This window comes from Colletotrichum aenigma, assembly GCF_013390185.1.
Source record: "Colletotrichum aenigma strain Cg56 chromosome Unknown KSG_Cg56_contig03, whole genome shotgun sequence".
Classification (NCBI taxonomy): Eukaryota; Fungi; Ascomycota; class Sordariomycetes; order Glomerellales; family Glomerellaceae; genus Colletotrichum; species Colletotrichum aenigma.
In genome coordinates this window covers 4,132,907-4,152,880 of record NW_023500909.1, presented here as the reverse complement: position 1 = coordinate 4,152,880, position 19,974 = coordinate 4,132,907, and the positions used below count along the sequence as shown (strand labels likewise).

The following is a 19,974-nucleotide window of genomic DNA, read 5'->3' as shown; positions in this document are numbered from 1 at the left end:
GGGTTCGAGTCGCTGACGCGGGGTACGGATCGATTGCTCGGGGCGGCGTCAAAAAAGTTGGCCTCTTTGGGTGAGCAGAGTTGCGTTGGTGATTGGGCGATCGAGTCACAATTTTGCTACTTTGCGGTTCACAAAATCGCAGAAATCCGACAATGGTGGGGGTGCGGCCCGCGGGCGGTGGTCCCCGGCAAAAACGGCGCTGATTCGCCCGATAAGCTGCTTCTTCGCTTATCGACACGTGAGCGCCCCTCCAACCAGTTTGCCAATGTAAACATCACACCGAAGCTCCCATCCTAGCTCCGTAGAGGTCAAGAGCTGCAGCTTGGTCCGATTTACAACGTCAACATGGCACCTGGTGAGTGCTGAGGGCGTATTTGACTCTGCGAGACGACTCAAAGGACTGACAGCCAGGCAGCATCCCAATTCGAGCTGGCGCAGCCGCCCAGCGATGCCATCTCCGCGCTCGCGTATGCGCCCGACTCACCGACCAGGCTACTCGTCTCGTGCTGGGACAAGAAAATCTACCTCTACGACACACACAGCGGCAGCGAAGATGCGCAGGGCACTCTGATTACGACCGTCGAGTTCCGCGCCCCCGTCCTTGATGTATGCTTCGGCGCGACAGACAACGAGGCCTACACGGCGTGCTTGGACCACTGTGTTTACCGGTACGACGGCAATTGAACGTTCCTGGAGGAGCGCCCTGCTGACGGATCATGACAGGGTCGATCTGGAGTCGGGAGAGAAGTCCGTAGTCTCCCAACATACCGCGCCCGCGCGATGCGTCGCGTACAGCCAGGAGCACTGTACGTCACAGTCCCTTTCCGTCACACAGCCCAGCTAACACGCCCTGCAGCCCTGCTCATCTCCGCGTCCTGGGACCAGACCCTGCAAATCCACAACGCAAAGTCCCCCTCCGACCCGAACATTACTGTCCACTTGCCGGGCAAGCCTCACGCCCTGGCCGTCAGCCCGTCCAAGGTTGTCGTCGCCATGACGGCCCGTCTGGTCAATATCTACGACATCAGCGCCGTGCCCGCCCTTTTTTCGCAGCCCGGACCCCACGAGATCAAGCCCTGGCAGCAGCGCGAGTCTTCCCTCAAGTTCCTGACCCGCGCCGTCTCCTGCATGCCCAACGACGCCGGCTACGCCACCAGCAGCATCGAGGGGCGTGTCGCCGTTGAGTGGTTCGAGGACTCAGCCGAGTCGCAGGCGCGCAAGTACGCCTTCAAGTGCCATCGCCAAGCTGCGCCCGCCGAGGGCGAGGGCGACATTGTCTACCCGGTTAATGCCATGATCTTCCACCCGGTGTATGGCACCTTTGCCTCTGGCGGTGGCGACGGCACCGTTGCGCTCTGGGACGCCGAGGCCAAGCGCAGGATGAAGCAGTACCAAAAGTTCCCCGACAGCGTTGCTGCGCTTGCATTCTCCAAGGACGGCAAGTATCTCGCCATCGGCGTCTGCCCTGGCTTCGAGACAGGCATGGAGGACTACAGCGCCGAGGGTAAGGCCAGCGTTTTCGTCCGCGAGCTTGGTGACGCGGAGGCCAAGCCCAAGGGCGCGAAATGATTGACTTCAATGCTTGAATCACCTGTTGATATTCGAAGGATTCTGTGGCGCATGGCGTTTGAGGCGGTTTCCATATGCAAGCAAGTTCGTTTTCACGGACCGGGAGGGTTACGGAAAAGCCTGGTATGTATTATATCAGAAGATACCTCTTGTATTAGGCGCGAAGCCGCAATGATTGTACAAATCCATCTGCATCGAGCTCATTGTCTGGAGGTTGGCTGCCATTAGCTCCTTGACGTAGTGCAATCATTTTTCTTCTCCGATATTCCATCTGTCTTCCACAAATTGCGCCTTTCTCATGATACTATTTGCTGTCTCACGTTCTAAAAAATTCAAAGGGCCCAGCCTTGGTGGTTAGATGTGACAGACTCAACTCCCCCGAAGCATTGGGGGCGTCGCGGATAGGTGGACGAGTGTCTCGCTCGTCCAGGTATAATTGGGGCTCGCTTGTAGTCTTGGAAGAGCGTCGGGTAGTTGGACCGGTCTCTCGCAGGACAAAGTTGTCTGTCGTGGCCACCCAAGAGCTTCCTTGGCCATGCAACCGCTTCATCTCCAAGCCGGTATTTTCGCTCACAGCTCCATCATTCTCGAGGTTGCCATCGTCGTATGGGTTGCCCGAGTGGGAGACATGACTGGCAAGCCGTTCGACGCAAGGCCGTACATCAGCATTCCGATTGCTAGAAGAGGCCATCGACTCTGTGCGAGATGCTTCCTGAGGCTCGTCCAGTATCCCCCCAGACATGAGATACGCGTTGGCGGGATCTGACACTGTCTTTCTAGTTCCTGGTCCTTCCTTAAGAATAGCTACCTCCCTCGATTTCTCGGCACTCAGAAGCGACCCAAGGCCGGGTGTTGGGGGTGGCCTTCTTCGCCGCTTGCCATCGAAGTAGTGTTTGCTGAACTTCGGAACCTCGCGGCGTTCGAATCCGTCTCGAACACCCCGCTGAAGGGTCGGCATAACTGGGGACGCAGATGGCAACACTTTATAATCTTGTGGGTGTATCTCTGCAACTTTCCGGCGCCCCTGCATCTTGACGGGACTAGGCGTTCTAGGGCCGAACACAACGGGAAGACTTCGTTTCTTTGAACTATCAGGTTCCTTCCAAGCTACGGCAATGTCAGCATATCTTTATAGCATCGCATCGACGTCATCTACCTTCTTGTTGGTTAAACCGTCGCGGCTGGTGGGCCACCAAGAAGTCAGACCCAAAGGGAGACTCTGCTCTCTTTCTTTTCCGCCTCTGAAATGGAGAGCCTTCAGTTTTAAGATGAAGCTGTGGAACATGACTCCGGACCATCACATCGGGAAAGGCCTCAGGCGAGTCTCGTGGTTCCGTTTTGATGGCCGAGTGTGTAGCGCCTCGTCCGACGGATGTGACGCTCGAATTTTGCGAGCTATCGGATTGCGACTGTTGGTCCCTCGATGATGAATCGTCATCATCTTGCGATGAAGCTTCTTCTAGGCTGATGGACGAGGTCTGAATGTGATAGGGGTCTTTGGTACGCTGAACTCTGTCATGGTGTGTTTCTTCGGGTGTAAGTGCGACACTCTCCTTGGTCTTAGGCAAGCTCTCTTCATCCCTTCGAAACCTTCATACTGTCAGTCTTCAGGCCCAAATTCTGCTCGTGGCTAACTTACGATGCTGAAGGGGTGCGATGACCGACAATAGGTGGAGTTCCCCGGATGGATGATTCGTCGCCGCTCGAAACCCTAGAGTTATTGCCAGCCGTCAAGTCGCGGTATATTTCTGCGCCAAGGGACCTGCGGCTCTGGGGTTTCTTCGAATAAGTTTTGAGGGTGCGGCCACGGGGGCGCTCAGATTGGCGGCGCATAATGAGAGAAGAGTGGTCTCTCATATCAAACCCATGTAAGATGAGTGTCAAATAGGCATTGTGATATGGCGGGCAAATTGTGCCTGATCCTATGACATGTAGTTGCAGACGACAAAACGCCTGTCATAAAGAGTCTGCTCTTCGAACTTGAAGTTGGAAGGTACCCTGTCAGGCGGTGCTTGCCTGCCGAGGAGGAAGGAAGTGCTTAGTGCTGCGTCAGGAAGGAGCCATGCGGTGTCCAGTACAGAGCAACTAGCATGGCGTCTGCTCCCAAGTGCTATTAAGGCGGCGGATATTTATGTATCAAATCGACTGTAAGCCAATCTGCTCTATACACTTATCGTGCGAGGGCAGATGGAACTTGTGTGCCCCAATGACCAAAATCTGACATGCAGTTTCCACTTCCAGATCGATCGGCGGGAGGCTCAAGGCCCCCAAACACAATGTCAACGACACTCTCATACTTCCGAAACACATGCCTTCAAACAATCCGAAAAAAAGTATAATGCGTTGTCATGGCTTCATTTTTTGGTGCTAGTATGCCCATCCCACTTATCATACACATTCAGTAGTCCGTCGGGCGCCATCTCGTGCGGTGAGACCTGATTCTCCAGCTCTACTGTCCTTCCTTGGGCGCTATGGCCTTGGGCTCGGGGACGTAATCAAAGGTTCCTCCCATGTTCAACAGCCAGACTTCTCCAGGGGCCGACGGGGCCTTCTCTCCCCACAGGAAGTTGTGAGGGAATCCCATGTCGAACGGTACAGCCGCCTCAATCTCTTGTATGTCCTCGTCGCTCAGGTTGAGCGTCAGCGCCTGGACATTCTGCTTCAGATGGTCGACGGTACGTCCGCCGACGATGGGGAAGACGTAAGGCGTCTTGTGCATGACGTATGCGAGCGCGATGGAGGTGATGATGGTATCCTTGCGGTTGGCAATCTTCTCCAGCACCTGGCTGATCTTGATTTGCGCTTCGCTGGCCTGAACCTTGCGGCCCTCCTGGGACTTGCGTTGCTCTTCCGTCTTGAAAGCGCCGCCGCCCAGAGCACCCCAGGGGGCCAGGCCCATGCCTTCGGCCTTGGTCATTGGGATGATCTCACGCTCGAAGTCGCGAGAGGCAGCAGACCACCGGCCCTGGTAGACCGAGAATTGACGAAGGCCATGGTTCCTGGCGTATTCATTTGCCTTGCTGCGTGGGCGTCAGTAGTGTCTTCTATCCGATGCTGCGCCTCACGTACCTGACAACCCACGCCGGAGTGTCACTGATGCCCAGGTAGAGAACCTTGCCCGTCACCACGAGATGGTTCAGGGACTGCATCAGCTCTGGGATCGACGTGGAATAATCCCACCAGTGCACATAGAGCTAGGCGCGAATCAGTGACGTCACTTGGCAACTCGAGATTTCGAAACTCACGAGGTCGATGTAACTGGTTTGCAGCTTCCGAAGACTCGCCTCGACGGATGTGTGCAAGCTCTTGGATCCATTGCCGGTGAAGTTGGCCATAATGTTAGGGGCCCCCGGTCCGGCTTTGAAGTTGGTGGTGTACTTGGTCGCGATCACTAGAGCTGTGTTAGTGAGGAACTGGTGATGAGCTCGACAATCGTACCCATCTGGTCGCGGACGCCTCTCTTCTTCATCCACTCGCCGATCCAGGCCTCGGACTCCTCGAATTGGTAGTTGTTGGCGGTATCGATGAAATTGCCGCCCTGGTCGTAGAAAAAGTCGAGAATGCCCTCGACGGTCTTCTGGTCACACGTTCCCATGTAACCCTCCCAGGCATTGCCAAAGTTCATTGCGCCGAGGCAGAGAGGGCTCACTCGAACGGAGGCCGTAGGAGAGAGCATGCGGTAGCGACCCAGAGGGGTCTTGGGGGGGGCTGCCATAGGTAGGGCGGACATGATGAGTGTGGCGGCTGGGGTGCAGTGCTGGAGGTGTAAGTTGATGTTGCAAAGGATGAGGGAAAATGAGGTGTGATGGGTGAAGTTGATTCAAAGTGAAGCGGTGATGTTCAAGAGCCGAATTGGCGATGTGAGGAGAGGGCATCCAAGAGGAAGGAGGGGTTGAAACTTATACCGCTCTTTGCTTCCTTCCCACTTGGACGCGAAACCGACTACGGGTCGCTACCTGTGCAACTGGCCGCTTGGAGGCGCACCCGTGGACCAGCCCCAGCCGGCAATGCAGGCTGTAGATCCAGTTGCGGGTGATCTCATCATTGCTCGACGAGTGCCTTCAAGCAGGCGGTAGTCCCATTGGATATGTGGGCATTTAGAGTTAGCTCCTGCACCGGCCTTAAGTCCGTGATGCTCCAGCTCGCGTGTGCCATGTAACAAGGCCCTGCACAGAGACCCAGCCACGGCAGTGGATGACCTTGCTTCGTGGTTTGGTTAAACACCGGTCTTAATCCCGAACATGGAGGGGCTTTCGGATTGTGCTCTTCGCATTCTTCGCATTGTGTATGGTCTCGCATACCTATTGAGGCGCTAACGGGGTCCGGCTGCAGGCCCGATTGAGGCGGCGAATGGAACTACATGGCAACTGTGCTAGTTTGGACAAGCTGGATTCATAAGCAGTCGGAGCAACTTTCTCCTTGCCTTAGGGATTGATACGTGAGCCCGCACAACACAGTCAACGTTGTCAACGAGGCCAGAACTGCTGTTCTGGATGCTGGCGTTCCTGTCTTATTTGCTGATGCCAAGGTCATCCAAGTGTCATTACACATAGCTAGAGCTATCCCGCCGGTGAGCAGGCATTATCACCGGCTCGCTGGTGCATACGAAGCGCAAGACCGTACAACGGCAACATAAAGATATCCAAAGCACCTGGAAACGTCTGCAAACCGTAGCTACTCACCTTACCATCAAGTTAAAGAATACCAAAGGCATGGATGAAGCCATTTTGGGTGCTGAATGACCGGCTATAACAGGACCATCGCTCTCACTGGTATCGTCTAGACATTTAATTAGAGGCTCCATTGCAAGAACTGCAAGTTGACTTGCCGACTCAATGACACCTCATTCGGCTTCGCTTGGGAGGGTTGCAGCGTGGAGTGGTGCAAAGGACTGGGAAACGCAGTGGGGTTGCTGCGGCAGTCTGCAGGGCACCGCGCCTGTGACCGACCGCCTGGGTTTCGGCACGGCACCGGAAAATTACTGTGCCGGTGAATTTTCACCACCACCGCGGCCCGGAGCAGCGCGACCGAGGGCAGCTAGGCGATGGTACGATAATTCTGGTCTCGACAAGGGTCTCTCGATATTTGCCTGGTGCTTCCCAACAGCCGATTGGCATGCTCCTGCTGCACCACGACGCCCACGCCCGAACGATTGATCGCATGCCCTCCGAGATGAGTCGATAGACGAACCGAATCGGTCATGGACATTGTCGAGCTCGCGCAATGTCTGCACCCCCACCAGTCCCCTCCAAGGCCGCTCTCCATGCGCTGCGAGGCCTTCTCTTTGGGACGTCATGCTCGCTCGTCTTGGTGGCAGAGGAGCGGCGCCAACGCATAAAGATTGCTCGGTCCGCCGTCGAGAATGGGCGGAAGTTGAAGTCCTTGAAACGGTATAGCACCAACGGGCGAGCCACGATCGAGGCATTGCAGGAGGAAGTCCGAACCGACCCAGACTTCTCGGGCTGGTCAAGAAGGTCGAAGAGCCGATCTTCCGCCGAGCTGTACGAAGCTTCACAGGGGCTTGGGCCCGACCCCCGACGGCCAACACGCCCGAAAGAAAAGAAGGAGCAGAAAGAATCCGACGGAACGGCGCCGGTGTCCCGCTCATCAGGGGAGCCCCGACATCAAAGACCTGCTGCGGCAGCCAGAAAGTCGCAATTTCAGCCTTTCCAGCCCATTGCGCCGACGAGAAGGCTTGCCCACACGCTCGATGAGTTCTTGAGAGATAATCCTCACCTGGGGAATGTGGACGGACCCCGCTATTCGCCGTCAGATCCAAACCAGTATGCGCCAACTGCGGCCGTAGACTTGGTGCGTCGAGCACAAGCCTCCGTCGCCGACTCTCGGGAACCTCCCGACTGGCTCATCAAGTTATCTACGCTATTGTGTATCGCATGCCAGCAGGAGGGCCACTACACGGACGCCGGGGAGATTCTGCGGATCATTGTCAACCATGGACCGATCAGTCTGGGCGACTACTTGGCGCACCGGCCAATGGAGCTTATGGAGGCCCTCATATTGGAGAAATTTACCGGGGAAACTGCGCGGACGGATCACATCAGACAGATCAGGAGGCTGTACTTGGCCGACATTGCCGATATCGACCAGGCCCCCTCCCGTGTGCGCCAGCAATACATCGCAATGGGCAAGAATGTGATTTCCAGGGCTCTGGAACTGCAGCGCAGCACCCTCATTACGGAAGTCTTTGGCAGAGTCAAGTACATTGCAAGAGCCCAGCTCTCTGACACGACCTGGTTCATCTGCCAGCTGGCCAAACACAACGAATACACGCTGGCCATCGACACGTTCGTTTCATCGTACCAGAGCCTGAGACCGAACTTCCAGACCAGGGAAATGTGCGACCTCGCGGTTGACTGCGTGATCAAGTCGCACAACTACGCCGCACTCGAGGTTCTGGATACCATGTGCCGCTTCAGCCAGCGCGACGGCTGGCTGGTTGAAAGCACATGGGTCGAGTCCATCCTGTGGCAGCAGTGGGAGCGCTCACGCGGCTACACGGGCACGCTGGAACTCATCAATCATGTGCTGGACAACGACTATTACGGCATCGAACATACGTACGACATCCGGCACACGATTGTGCGGATCCGCCTCGAGGCAAACGACTTAGCACTGGCAAAGAGAGACTTTGAGAGTTTTTGCATCGAATACCCCAACGCGTGGAAGGACATGGAGCTTCGTGGTGCGTTTGCGAAGCAGAAGGCGAGCAAGGGACTTTGGGATGCAGTTCGCGCCGACTTCAATTCCCTCAAGGCGCTGCAGCCGTTTCCCGAGGAGCAGCGGGTAAAGTTCAATGCCATCTTCGTCAGCATCCTCGAAATCTACTCAAAGAGCCACACCTGGGGAGAGACGGAAACGTTCCTGGAGACATACATCCAGGAGCTTGGCGTGACTCCTGGCCGCTACCTGGTCCGCTTCATCGCCGACAGGCACGGCAAATGCCACGATATCAAGGCGATGGTCCGGTGGCTGAGGTTCTGCAGAGGCGCAGGGTATCAGACCGACCCGCTCTTTTGGCACGCCGTCTTCAAGAGCTGCAAGCGCGACTGGACGTACAGCGACGAGCACATGAGGGAGCTGTATCTCGAGCTGTCCCGAAGCGGGGTCTCTAAGGAGGAGTTCGCCGTTGTCGAAAAGGTGTACAAGCAGCTGTCCAGCGTCCCCTTGCCCGTCGTGGCCAAGCGCGTCCGGCTGAACGCCCACCGCTTCAGTCCCGCCGACGAGCGCAAGACATACGAGCGCATGCTCCTGGAGGCCCAGCATGAGAACTGGGGCGTGGTGAACTCCATCTACAACCGCGCGGTGCACAACAACATGGGGTTCTCGAGCCGATGCCTGCGCCTGGCCGTACAGGCCAGCATCAGCAGCAACGGCATAGCCTGCCCGAGAGCCAAAACCCTGCTGTCCAAGGCCCAGTCGGATGGGCACGACATCAGCAATGCCGTCATCCCCGTGGTCTTTGCCAAGCTTGATCAGATCGAAAAGTATCACCAGGCTGAGGGCAATAAAGGCGGCCGCGGTTGGCCGTTCCACGATATCAAGGGCGTCTTGTTCGGCCTGCAGAGCGACGGCATCCACATCGCAGACAGCGTCTTTGACCGCGCCGCGCGGGTATGCCTTACGGTACGCAACTACCGCGAGGCCATCACTATCTGCGTCACCGCCGCCAACACCAATGGGCACGGCGACCTGTGCTACAGCCTCTCCAACTTCAAGAACCTCCTCCACGCCTACACGGCGCGCCACGAGTACGACAAGCTGCGCTGGGTCATCTCCCAGCTGGCGGAGCGCCAGTACCGCTTCACGCGCGCCTGCCGCCAGTCTCTCAATTGGGCCATCCGCTACCTCCGCGTCGCCTCCCAATCCGAAAAGGCCGAGGAGCTCATCCAATCCGACCTGGCGACTCTCGACTTCGTCAAGACGGCGCGGGATGCCCTTGGCAAGGAGCACCACACCTCCAAGGCCGACGCGCAGGAGGAGATGATTGACGCCGCGACGGGACGCGAGCGCACAGCCGAGGCGCTGAGCATGGCCAAGGCCAAGCGTGCGGCCACGTTCTTGGCCGGTGTCGCTGCCCAGCAGGACGCCGCCGCTGCAGAACTTGCCGCCAGGTGGGAGCGGGAGAGCGCCGAGGCCTACTCAGACAGCGATTACGATGAGCCAGCTTGGGGCGACGAGCACCCGGAGAGGCGGCACTCAGCTGACGGGGCGTATTACTAGCACGTCACTCAGGAGGCATGCATGAACTGCCACAGTTGGACAGGAACATGATGATGAGGCGGGACTATGCATGAATGTTGTAGTGTACAAGTAAGTGTACATTTAAATGTAAAGCGTAAATCTAGACACATAGACCGTAAGGTGCCAATTATAAGGCATATTTCAGTTCACAAGATGCAGCTCACAAGCGAATTATGATTCAAGTCACATAACGGACACTTCCATCATTTGATTCAAGCCAAATTGGTATTTGCTCAGAGAAGGGGGGATCTACGCGCCCGATGAAAAGCCTCGTAGGAAGAATAAACAAGCCCGCAGGCCGCACGCGAGCCTTTGGAGAAGCATCTCAACAAGTATGGTACACGTAGCCAACGATCCCAGCCCACAGGGCCCTCAGCCTTCTCCATTCTGGTCCTCCTCAGGAGGGCCTTCGCCGGCACACTCTGCAAAATGTCAACTTGCCCTCTTGCCTGGCGTCTTTGCTTGTCCTTGGCCAGGACACACTTTCTAGCCTCTGGTCCGCATGGCAAAGTCTTCTCTCTCACTTTCTCTGTCTCTAGCTATTCTCGGCAATTCTTCTCGATTTCCCCGTTCCGTGTGAACTTTGTGATAATAACGCCTCGGCCACCGAACTCGCCCGTCCTTGGATAAAAGCAAGATAGAAACAGTCATCACCAATCATAGCCGAACATGCAGATGGTTAACGGGCGTGATCGCCTACGATTCGTCGTCCGACCTTGCCGTACCGCCCGTTTTTACGGATGGTGATATGCTGATGGCAATTTTCTTTGGCGCTGCCGGATTTGTCCGGTCTGCGAAGCTCTTCTTCTTCCTGACGATGCCCGACGTCATGGAAGCGTTTGAGCCCGCGGAGCTGCTGTTCCTCCGCTTGTTCTGCATCATCTTGCCGAGCTCGTCGTCGTCGTCCTCTTCACGACGCCGCTTTTCCGACAGTCGTTCTGGTGGCGCCACCGACGACGACTCGCTACTCGTATCGGAAGTGCCGTCTGCTCCCTCTTGCTTTTCACCCGACGTTGGCAAGACCTCGGGGTCCGTATTTTCCGCGTTCTCGTCTGCCTCGTCGTCTGAGGGGTAGTCCACCAGTGGTTTTGATGAAGTCGTCGACCCGTCAAACCCATTTGTCGCATTCATCTTATCGAACGCCTGAGCCTCGGGGTTCTCTTCGTCGTCAGACGTGTTGAAGTACTCGTCTTGCTCGCTGTCCACGTGGAGCTGTTCCGCCAGCCTTGTGTGAGGGTTGCCCATCCTCTTTGTGTGGTCCTCTTCCGACTCGTTGTAGAGGTCGAGAGTGAAGCCTTGCGTTTGGTCGAAGTTAGCGACCATGGACTTGAAGGTGTCCTCGTAACTGAGCGCGACCAGTCGTTCTCGGTAGTTGTGGACCAAGAACTTGCAGTAGTCCTTCTTGTTATCCTGTGCGTTGATGTAGACAAAGAACTCCAGGCAAGCTGAGCTGAGCAGGTTGTCACGAGGCATCGACTTGGACACCAGGTCGAGGAGCGGCAGCAAGATCCCGTGATCCATAATGTGCTTGTCCCAGAAGGAGTCCTGCAAGTTTGCCAAAGTGCGGAAAAAGCGAACGGCAACTGTGAGTGGTGGTTAGCAGAGGCCTTGTGATCCTTGCAAATGAGCTTACCCAGTTTCAGATACTTCTCCGGGCACGCCAGCAGCTGAGCCACTCGACGAAGCACGTCATGCTCGAGAATGAATTGCTTCGCGCGATGTCCGTGCTGCCTGATGAAGAAGCACAAAATTTCAATCAAATACGTGAATATGGAGGCCTGCTGAAGCGGGAAGGTCATGTCCTTGCGCTCCTTCAAGTCGAAGAGTGGCTTGAACAGACGCGGCGCCGAGTTGATGTAGAAGGTGTTAACATATACATCTTGCTGTACGTCAATGTGTCGCCGAGAGTTGAATTCCGCACTGGCCTTGGGGGCGATGACAGGCTCTGGTGGAGGGGGGTGTTGGCTCAGTACCACGTCGAGGAGAACCTTCACCGCGTCTGAAATTTGTGACTTTACACCGAGGTCGCACTCCACCAAAAGGAGATCGATGAGGGAATCGGTAAGTGGCACTGTGCGTTCCGTGATTTGTCGGTAGATTGTGTGGCGGATCAACTGGGGATCGTGGTCGATCAGAGCCACGAGAACATCAGTTGCACCCACGCGGACGCCCACGTCGTTGTGACGCAAGCCAAAGTTGATGACCTGTAAGAGTCCGTGATGGAGGAAGTTCGCGAATAGCGTCTGGCGCGCCGGCGGCTGAAGATTTTTTGCGATGGCGCAGCACTGCTGGATGAAGAGCACGGCGTCCTTCTGCTTCTTCTGGTCCGGCTGGGTCGGCTTGAAGATGCTGAAGAGTTCGCTGAGGAACCCGGAATTGCCCTGCAGGTGCTGGACGATGTCGACCTGGTTAAAGAAGATCAACGAATTCAGGACGGAGAACGTAGGGTCGTCCAAGATGCGAGCGAGCACGACGTCTTTCAGGTACTGAAGGCGATATGTCTGGTGGATTTTCTTGCGAATGTTGTCGTCCTCGATAGGGACCACCTCCTTGTATCGCCCCTGGTTACCCAGCCAGTGTCGGTGATTCGCCTTGTGGCTCGGGAAGTCGGGGTCGTATTCGAGGGCGCCGACCACTCCGATGACGAATGCGTCCGATACCGCCGCTTCGATGATGGCGGTGTCGTTCAGCAGGATGATGTTCTTCATAATGTTGCACAGCCGGTGCAAGTCGGGGAGGCTCTCGAGGTCTTCGGCCATCTCGACCAAAGGGAGCAGGCGGGCAATGTAGTCACCCGGAGGCGTTAGGCATTTGACCAAGGCGTCTCGCCCGCTGGCCGTTTGGCTCATGATGCGCATGCTGGCCTCAATCTCTGGGAGGTTTCCAATCTCTGCCGCAGGGAGACTAATGGTGCTCGGCAGCTCCATGGCGAGGTCGTCGGAGAGGCTGTCATCCGCTGCGACCAGCCCGCCCTGGAAGGTCTGCTGTACGCTGTTGACGAATTTCCTACAAGAGACAATCATTAGCGACAAGGTCGCGCTTGAGAGGCGAGACAACTCCGTACCAAATTAAGGCACACCCTTCAGCCTCCTGGAAAGACAGGGCCATGTCGATGCCGTTGCTGGGTTCCGTCCAGACGATCAGGGTCTCTGTTTCTTCAGTCAGTCGATATGCGCCAGACGAAGCATCAATGTGCAGCTTGCCTTGCTGTTTTTGGAAGCCGTCTTCCTTGCAAATCTTGGTCTCTAATAGCAGCCGGTCGGGGTGGTCTTCCGATTCGACAATGACCCGGGGGTCGCGAGGTTGGCCATCTTCCGTCTGGTGGCACGCGATCGGGTTAGCATCTGATCCGACGACAAAAAGCAGCCCAACCGTGACGACGCGTGACGATCGAGAAGGCGCGCAACATGACGTACCTGCATAAAAGCAGCGGTGCAGAAGCCGGTGCCTCGGTCGAACCAGTCATTGTTGCGCAGCTCGTAGACCTTGACGCGTTTCTTGTCCGTCGCATGATGAGGCACGGGTTGTGCCATCATCAATGGTTCGGTGCCCCCCTCGGTGCTGAGACGGGGGTAGCTGAGGATATCGGGGGCGAGGTCGAGGTGTTGTTGAAGGGACAGCTCAGCGTCGGTCTGGCTAAGGATGGTGAGCGCCACTTTACCGTCGGTCGGTCGCGCCTGGAATGGGGCGCGGCTCGCAGCAGTCGAGAGATCGGTCGGGCACGAGACTCAAGATAGTGGAAGTCGTCGTCGTCGATGCGGTAGTCGATGGTTTGTGGCAACGTGAAGTGCCGGGTGACGTAGGGACGAAGTGATCAGGGAGCCATCAAAATGGGAGGGGGCGGTCGGGTCGCGCGATTGGCGGGCGCCGGGACTTGAGCGACGCAAGGCAACGTAGGGTGAGCGAAGGATGGGTGCTGACGCGACTGCGATAACGGAGGCGGGAGCAGCAATGGCAGGCAGCGCGAGTCCGAGATGAAGACCGGCGATGCGAGAATCCGGAGCGGATCGTCGGGGGCGACGCGGCGCAATTTTTTGTCGGGTTGCGTGGGACGGGGTTGATGATGAGATGGAGAGAACTTTGAGGCTGTATCCGGTCGGTCGGACAGGAAAGGCGAGGACTGGACTGGGAGGGACTGGGACTGGGACGGGGACGGGGTGCTAGGCAGTGTGTGCTTGCTGGGCTGGGACGGAATGTACGCTGCGCTGCTGCCCGCTGTCCGCCGTCCGCTGGCACTGTGGGCGGCGGTGGGCGGTGGGCCGCAAGGGTCGGCGGGCAGGAGGCGAACGCTGCACGATTCCCTGGCAGTTCGCGCCGGTCGCCCAGTGCCAGCTGCCCGCACCACACTTTGCCCCCAACCGGACACTGCACCGGGACTGGAACCTTGCCCTCCCACGGGCCAGTGTCTCCTCTCCTCGTGCCGTTTCCTGCCCAGCGGTATGTGACCCGCACTAAGGTACCTAACTAAAGTGGATACCAGGCGTCCGGTGCACGGGCCAGTTCCGGTCTTTGGAGGCTTGCGTCAACCTGCGGCTGCTCGTCTAATTGCCTCTTTTCGGTAGGCGCTCGTCTGCGGTTTTGCCGCCAGGTGGCGACGTGGGTGACTAAGCATCAGGCATCAAGTGCCGGGATGAGCTCGCTACTCGTCTTTTTGTGCGACTTCAGGCTCCAGGAGTTCGAGGCACGGAACCATCGAGTTAGACGTCGAGGACCCTGCAGGCGCGCGTAACCGGCCGGCTTTGCTCTCCCATTCCGCCCAAAGCCGTCACTTTGTTGGGCGCGTCTTAAGCTTAAGTTCGGCCGCGAAGCACAGCACGCCCGGTGCCTCTGGTCTTCATTTCTGCCCTGCCCAGCTATCCATGGTATCTCTGTGGGACCGAGGAGAACCTGGCAACACAAGGTTCGAACGCAGCTCCCGTCAGCTTCCCCGCACTTGATACTGCTGTTGATCAGCGCCGAGCGATTCCAGCTGTCTGGGATGGCTGTTTACCTGCCACTAGCTCCTGGCGGCATTCCTCGCTTTTTTGAGCTGATGTCCATCTGAAGTTGGCCCGCTGTCAAGTCTGCAAATGCATGTGGGCTCCAGGGTGAGACTGTTCCAGACATTGACTTTGAGGGATCAGTCATAAACGGCCACTTGCAAGCACCATCAAAGAGGTGTTGAGTTTCCTGGCGAGTGGCTAGCTGTGGTCGATACTATGTAGTCAGACATCGCAATGGTCCATCCCACCATGCCACCTCGTCTTGAGTGGCTGAGTGGTTTCTCTGCTCTCAATGCGATCATCAGTCTCCTCTGCAACCAAAGCATTCATCCGTGAAAACAAGCGCGCAGTCCCGGGCAGCTGCAGCAAGAGAACTCCAGAGCCAGACGTGCCCCACGTCTCAAAATGGCTCCCAAACGGATCAGCAGCTCCAGCTTGGTTGCTTCCGTGCAGATCATCACGGGAGCTCGAGCCACCCAGCTGGGGCCAGCAAAAGCAGGGCTCTCTCTCCCCTCGCCTGGAACGCAAAATTTCAACATGCAGGGATCCAGCGCTGTCAGATTGCCATCTCCACGATATCACATTTCCAATTCCCGTTCTTTCACGGCTTTCACCGCCAAGCACGACCCAGGAGCAATGACACAGCTATCCGTTCTCTTTTGCCTGTCGAACTCTGTTCAGGATAAGGTTCTTCCAATATTAGTCGAATCGAGGTGGCATGGCCCGAATCGATCGGAAAACCTCTGTGCGTCAGCTACGCCGGTCACCCAAAAGAAGCAGCAAATCCTTCATGTTCACCAGACAACCCGCAGAAGTTGTATGGACATGTCAACAGACGCACGCACTGGCGATGTCCTGGAGAAATCGATGCAAAAGGGTCAACAGCAGGTGCAGGCGCGTTTGCCTGTGTCTGCCCGCATCTTGACGGAAACGCATCGACCCCCCCACGGATTGGCAACCGTGCCTTATCGTCAAATACGGATACAGATGCCAGCAAAGCATGTGACGGTCCACCGGAGACCTGCAGCTGCAGTTGGGACGTTTGCTGTCGCTCGAGCACGACTTTCCCAATCGTGCTGACGATGATGGTCAGCGCGGGCCGAATCTCTTCCACCGCCGGTGCTATTTCCGTGGACCTAGAGCTGCGAGTTGTTCGCCTGCATGCTCGGTCGCCAGATGGAGCCGCGCCAGATACGAGACGAAACTTGCGCTTCTTTGTGTAGAGCAACGGGAGAACGCAATCGAGTGGGGTCCACCATTCCTATCGCCGTCAAGCCTTGTCCATCAAAACGCGCATGGCGATGGCTGAAAAAAAGGGTGCGTTCTCAGCGGCTATCGGGGCCGCGGTGGCTGAGCTGATCACCCATCCGTCGTCGTCATGAACTGTGCAGAAATGGCGCGGTGACCTCAACGAGACAAAGGGAACTGGGACGGTTCGGGCTATTTGAACGGCAAGCTGCAGTTTCACGATTTGAGCTACTCCGATACTCCCGGATCGGCGGCGTCTCTTGGCCACGGCGCATATGCGAGCTTCACGCCGGTTACTTGTCCGACGTTGTCACCTCTCGAATCACGGCGTCGGGCGTACGCCCAATTGCCGTCATGCGAGTGCCCGCGGCGGCGACACCAGAATAGAGTCCTGCAATCCCGCCTACGCGATAAGACGATGAGGATTCTACCTGCGCCTGCCGACGACAGCAGCCCGTCTTTCATCTCTGCGTCAATCTCAAAGACGCATTGGCGCACCAGCAGTGAGATTTGACCGTCACGTCGCGACAGGGTCATATGCGGATTGACCAAGGAAATATTCCCACTCTGGCGCCGAGCCAAGGGGCATCATTGGGGCCCTAAGCAGGGGATAGCGAACCCCTAGCGAACCCGGGCGGGCCGGAACCTGCTGGCGACGCCGCGACGGAGAAAATTCCAGTTGGGGCGAAAACAGGGGTCCTTGGCACGTCCGCGGATGGCGCCTCAGCCCAACAATCTCGAGGGTGCAGAACAATCAAGTTTTCTAGGGCACTCTGCGAGCGAATGAGATCAAGGTCAATGGGGACGTCTCAACTCAGCATCTTATCTCTGTGGCTTTCCGGTGCCTGAGAGGGCAGCCAAGCAGCTTGAGAGACGCTCATCCATTCATGCCCCATGTTGTCTGGCGAGTGGCCAATAATGCATGTCAGACTGCGATATTACCCAGTTTTCCCGCCCAAGACCAGGCAGGCCGAAAGATGTGATGCGGCCGGTCTGTGTCGCAGAAGCATCTCGTCTGATTTCTCTGCCGCATGCATGAGGATAAGAAGGACGGGCGGCACGATTGACATATGGACATGTTTTACTTGTGCGTTGCTGCCGTGCGGCGGCCGCGACATACATGATATCCCACGGGTACGCGAAGCATGGTGAGGGTGGGATGGGACGGAACATTGTTCGAATGGCAGGGTCGCATCATGGCGTAGTTAATGATAGAGCACCACCCATGCGTTGATCGGGACGGTCCAGTCTAGGATTGGACTGGCCGATCAAGAGACACGCCCCCCCTCCTCCTGCTCCCTGAGACTTTGGTTCAGCTGGTGCGTGGCAGCGTGTCGCCAGCCCGCCCGGCATGACGGCAAGCTCTTCCATCCCAGGCCTAGTCTCGCCGTCCGCCTTTTGGGAGTCTTTGTGGTGGCAGCCATTCAAGACATACATGTGGTTTATACGATATCTTGCGCCTCTTTAGGCAAGCCACAGGCAAGCGCTGCCAATGCCCAGCCTCACGATGGCCGGAAACGCGAGAGGACGAGGCTGAATGGCGACAACCTTGACGTTGAACGTCTGGCAGGGGCGTCAGACACACACGAGGAGGTGTCGTGGGTAGACGCCATCTCACCGGCACAGGGGCTTCAGAGATAAGAGAGAAAAAGCAAAGACTGATCTGGCGTCGGCGATGCAACGGTATGCTGCACGGTGAGGTTATTCCACTCAAACGGCGCCATGACAGCAACGCGGACTATTGCTCAGCTCGAGGCTTCGAAGAGGAAGCCGGGCCTTTCGAAAACAATATTTCCAGGGCCAGGTTGCCGGGGGTTGAGATACCACCTGGTAGTTGCCCAATTCGACTCGGCCAGCGCCTGTGCTATGCTGCTTTTTCACCATTCACGTGGAGGAAACCCCCCGTCCAGTTCTGTTTTGGGTCCAGGAGACTGGGTCAACATGCAAGTCGGTGCATCGAAGCACAGGAGAGCAGGCAGACGGGCTTTTTGAGGCGGTCGGGGATTAAAAGGTAGGTGTGCAAGCCGGCGGCAGCGAGTTCGCCGTATGCCCATGTCGACTTGCACGAGATAGGGCAATCGGACTTTCGAAATGAAGGGCGCAAATTGAAGTCTGAAGAATATTGGCACATCCCGGTCGGGTATGATGAGGTGGGAGTTGGGGGCGTCTGGACCTGCAATACGGATGACAGCATCGAGCGCGACCAGAGTTTGGACCATCGTGCTTGGCGCCAGGAACCGGCGTTCAGGCACTGGAATCAGACCTCAGCGCGATGGAAAGGTTGTTGTCAGACACGAGCCGGGCTGACCTGTGTGCACAGTGGCTGTCATTCTCACTCGGCAAGGTTATGCCTTGCTTGAGGAGACAATTCGAGACGACATCTGGAGTGTCTAACAAGTAATAAGCTTACCTAGCCTGGGGCACGGCGGGTTGAAGCTGACAACACAGGGGTTCTCTGTGCAACGCTCATGTCGATTGTGTGTAAGTGGAGATGGAAGAGTTGCAAGAGGCTTACTCGAGGGTGAGTACAGATAACAACTGCAGCCGGTTCCCATCACATGGAGAGATGCAAGATTGCAATTCGATAATTCCTGCCATTCCAAACCCGCCCTGGCCCCGGCAGCGTGGCAGGAAATGGCTACCCGTCATCCGACCGTCAACCTTGTTTTCGCGGACGCGACCTCCCTCCCCCAACCTCAATCAACCTCTCGTCTACGGATACCTCCACCAAACAAAGGTCTCTCCACCAGACCACACCTCATTGCAACCAGGCGGGTACTGTACTGCAGAATCCACTTGTACTGGCAAGCTTCCAACAGGGGCACAATCTGACATACATGATACCCTCCCTCGCTCCCTGCGCGGCCAAAACATCTGCCACGATGTCGACTGCCAGAGAAAAAGCAAGGAACGGCCGCCGCTGGCAGTGTGTGTCTCTGGCGAGCCCTGTGAGCCCTGTGAGGGGTGGGGGTTTCCCTGATCCTCCGGCATGGCCCCGAGACTCGCCAGACGACGTCGTTATCGTTGAGCGTTTACCCTTGCTTACCTCTTTTGACCGAGCCAGCCTGGAGGACAAAAGAAGCCAGACGTCAACAACGGGCTCAGCGGGCCACTGGCATCGCCATCGTCGATATTCGGCCTGGTGAAACAAGAGCGACGCGTGGTTGATGTAATGAGACCAGATGCCGAGTGGCGCACCACACTGCCAGCGAGACTATTTTCGAGTGCGTAAAACAGTGGCAGCAGCGTGATCCCCGCCCGTTGCCACGGCTGGGTTTGGAAACAAAAAGCCCGTTTGACAAGACGAAGAAGCTGATGTGCTGGTCTTTACTCGACCAAGCCTAGCCTGCGGCGACAAACTGCGGGAGAGGAGACCTTTCAGCGCCGTTTACCTTTCTCAGTGGTGGGGAGGGGCACATTGCATTGGCACACCATCAGCAATTCGCCAATTCATCATCATCGGCGGGCATCGTCCAGTAGCAGCGATTGACTCCCCTGAAGCGAGCCAGCCCAGCACACTTTTTAGCTTCAGTTTGGGTTCAAGGCCCCTGTCCTGTGCGGCTGGCTCTCCCCCTCTTGACCCTGCACTTCCACCCCGTCAGGTACTCCAGTGGGTTCGTTCTGTTGTGTTCTGGACTGGGCCTGAGGGAAAGGATTTCCCAAAGACCCCCAGCTTCCCGCCAACAAACCTTGCCAAACTGCATCAGCAGCAGCAGCAGCCAAAAGAAGCCAGAAGCCAGCAGCTGTTCGGACCTCATCCTGCGTGGACCTGAGGAAAAAGAGGCCCGCGCGAGTCTCCGTGATGATATGAACTGGACCTAATCTGGTACTGGGTACCTGGGCGTTGGCTAGCGGCTTGTCTTCCCCCCCGACGCTATCGAATCTAGGCCAAAGGCTTTCTTTTGCACCCGCG

General features: G+C 56.9%; 5 protein-coding genes across 5 annotated transcripts; 2 read left to right on the top strand and 3 right to left on the bottom strand.

Annotated features, from left to right (window-relative positions):
- Nucleotides 1-345: 345 nt before the first annotated feature.
- On the top strand, nt 346-1,569 carry BUB3.2 (Mitotic checkpoint protein BUB3.2; the record flags this gene model as incomplete). Its single annotated transcript, XM_037320329.1, has 4 exons — nt 346-355; nt 416-668; nt 724-806; nt 857-1,569. 4 exons carry the CDS (start codon nt 346-348, stop codon nt 1,567-1,569), a joined length of 1,059 nt encoding a protein of 352 aa, XP_037180854.1.
- Nucleotides 1,570-1,885: 316 nt separating this feature from the next.
- Nucleotides 1,886-3,402, bottom strand: CGCA056_v005073 (uncharacterized protein; the record flags this gene model as incomplete). The annotated part of the gene is made up of 3 exons (XM_037320328.1): nt 1,886-2,676; nt 2,726-3,159; nt 3,209-3,402. 3 exons carry the CDS (start codon nt 3,400-3,402, stop codon nt 1,886-1,888), a joined length of 1,419 nt encoding a protein of 472 aa, XP_037180859.1.
- Nucleotides 3,403-4,018: 616 nt separating this feature from the next.
- norB (Norsolorinic acid reductase B) lies at nt 4,019-5,299 on the bottom strand (the record flags this gene model as incomplete). The annotated part of the gene is made up of 4 exons (XM_037320327.1): nt 4,019-4,589; nt 4,639-4,763; nt 4,815-4,960; nt 5,008-5,299. The coding sequence occupies 4 exons, from the start codon at nt 5,297-5,299 to the stop codon at nt 4,019-4,021; spliced, it is 1,134 nt and encodes a 377-aa protein (XP_037180860.1).
- Nucleotides 5,300-6,792: 1,493 nt separating this feature from the next.
- CGCA056_v005071 (uncharacterized protein) lies at nt 6,793-9,810 on the top strand (the record flags this gene model as incomplete). Its single annotated transcript, XM_037320326.1, has 1 exon — nt 6,793-9,810. One exon carries the CDS (start codon nt 6,793-6,795, stop codon nt 9,808-9,810), a length of 3,018 nt encoding a protein of 1,005 aa, XP_037180857.1.
- Nucleotides 9,811-10,527: 717 nt separating this feature from the next.
- Nucleotides 10,528-13,364, bottom strand: CGCA056_v005070 (Uncharacterized protein; the record flags this gene model as incomplete). Its single annotated transcript, XM_037320325.1, has 4 exons — nt 10,528-11,414; nt 11,465-12,837; nt 12,896-13,149; nt 13,248-13,364. 4 exons carry the CDS (start codon nt 13,362-13,364, stop codon nt 10,528-10,530), a joined length of 2,631 nt encoding a protein of 876 aa, XP_037180858.1.
- Nucleotides 13,365-19,974: the final 6,610 nt, after the last annotated feature.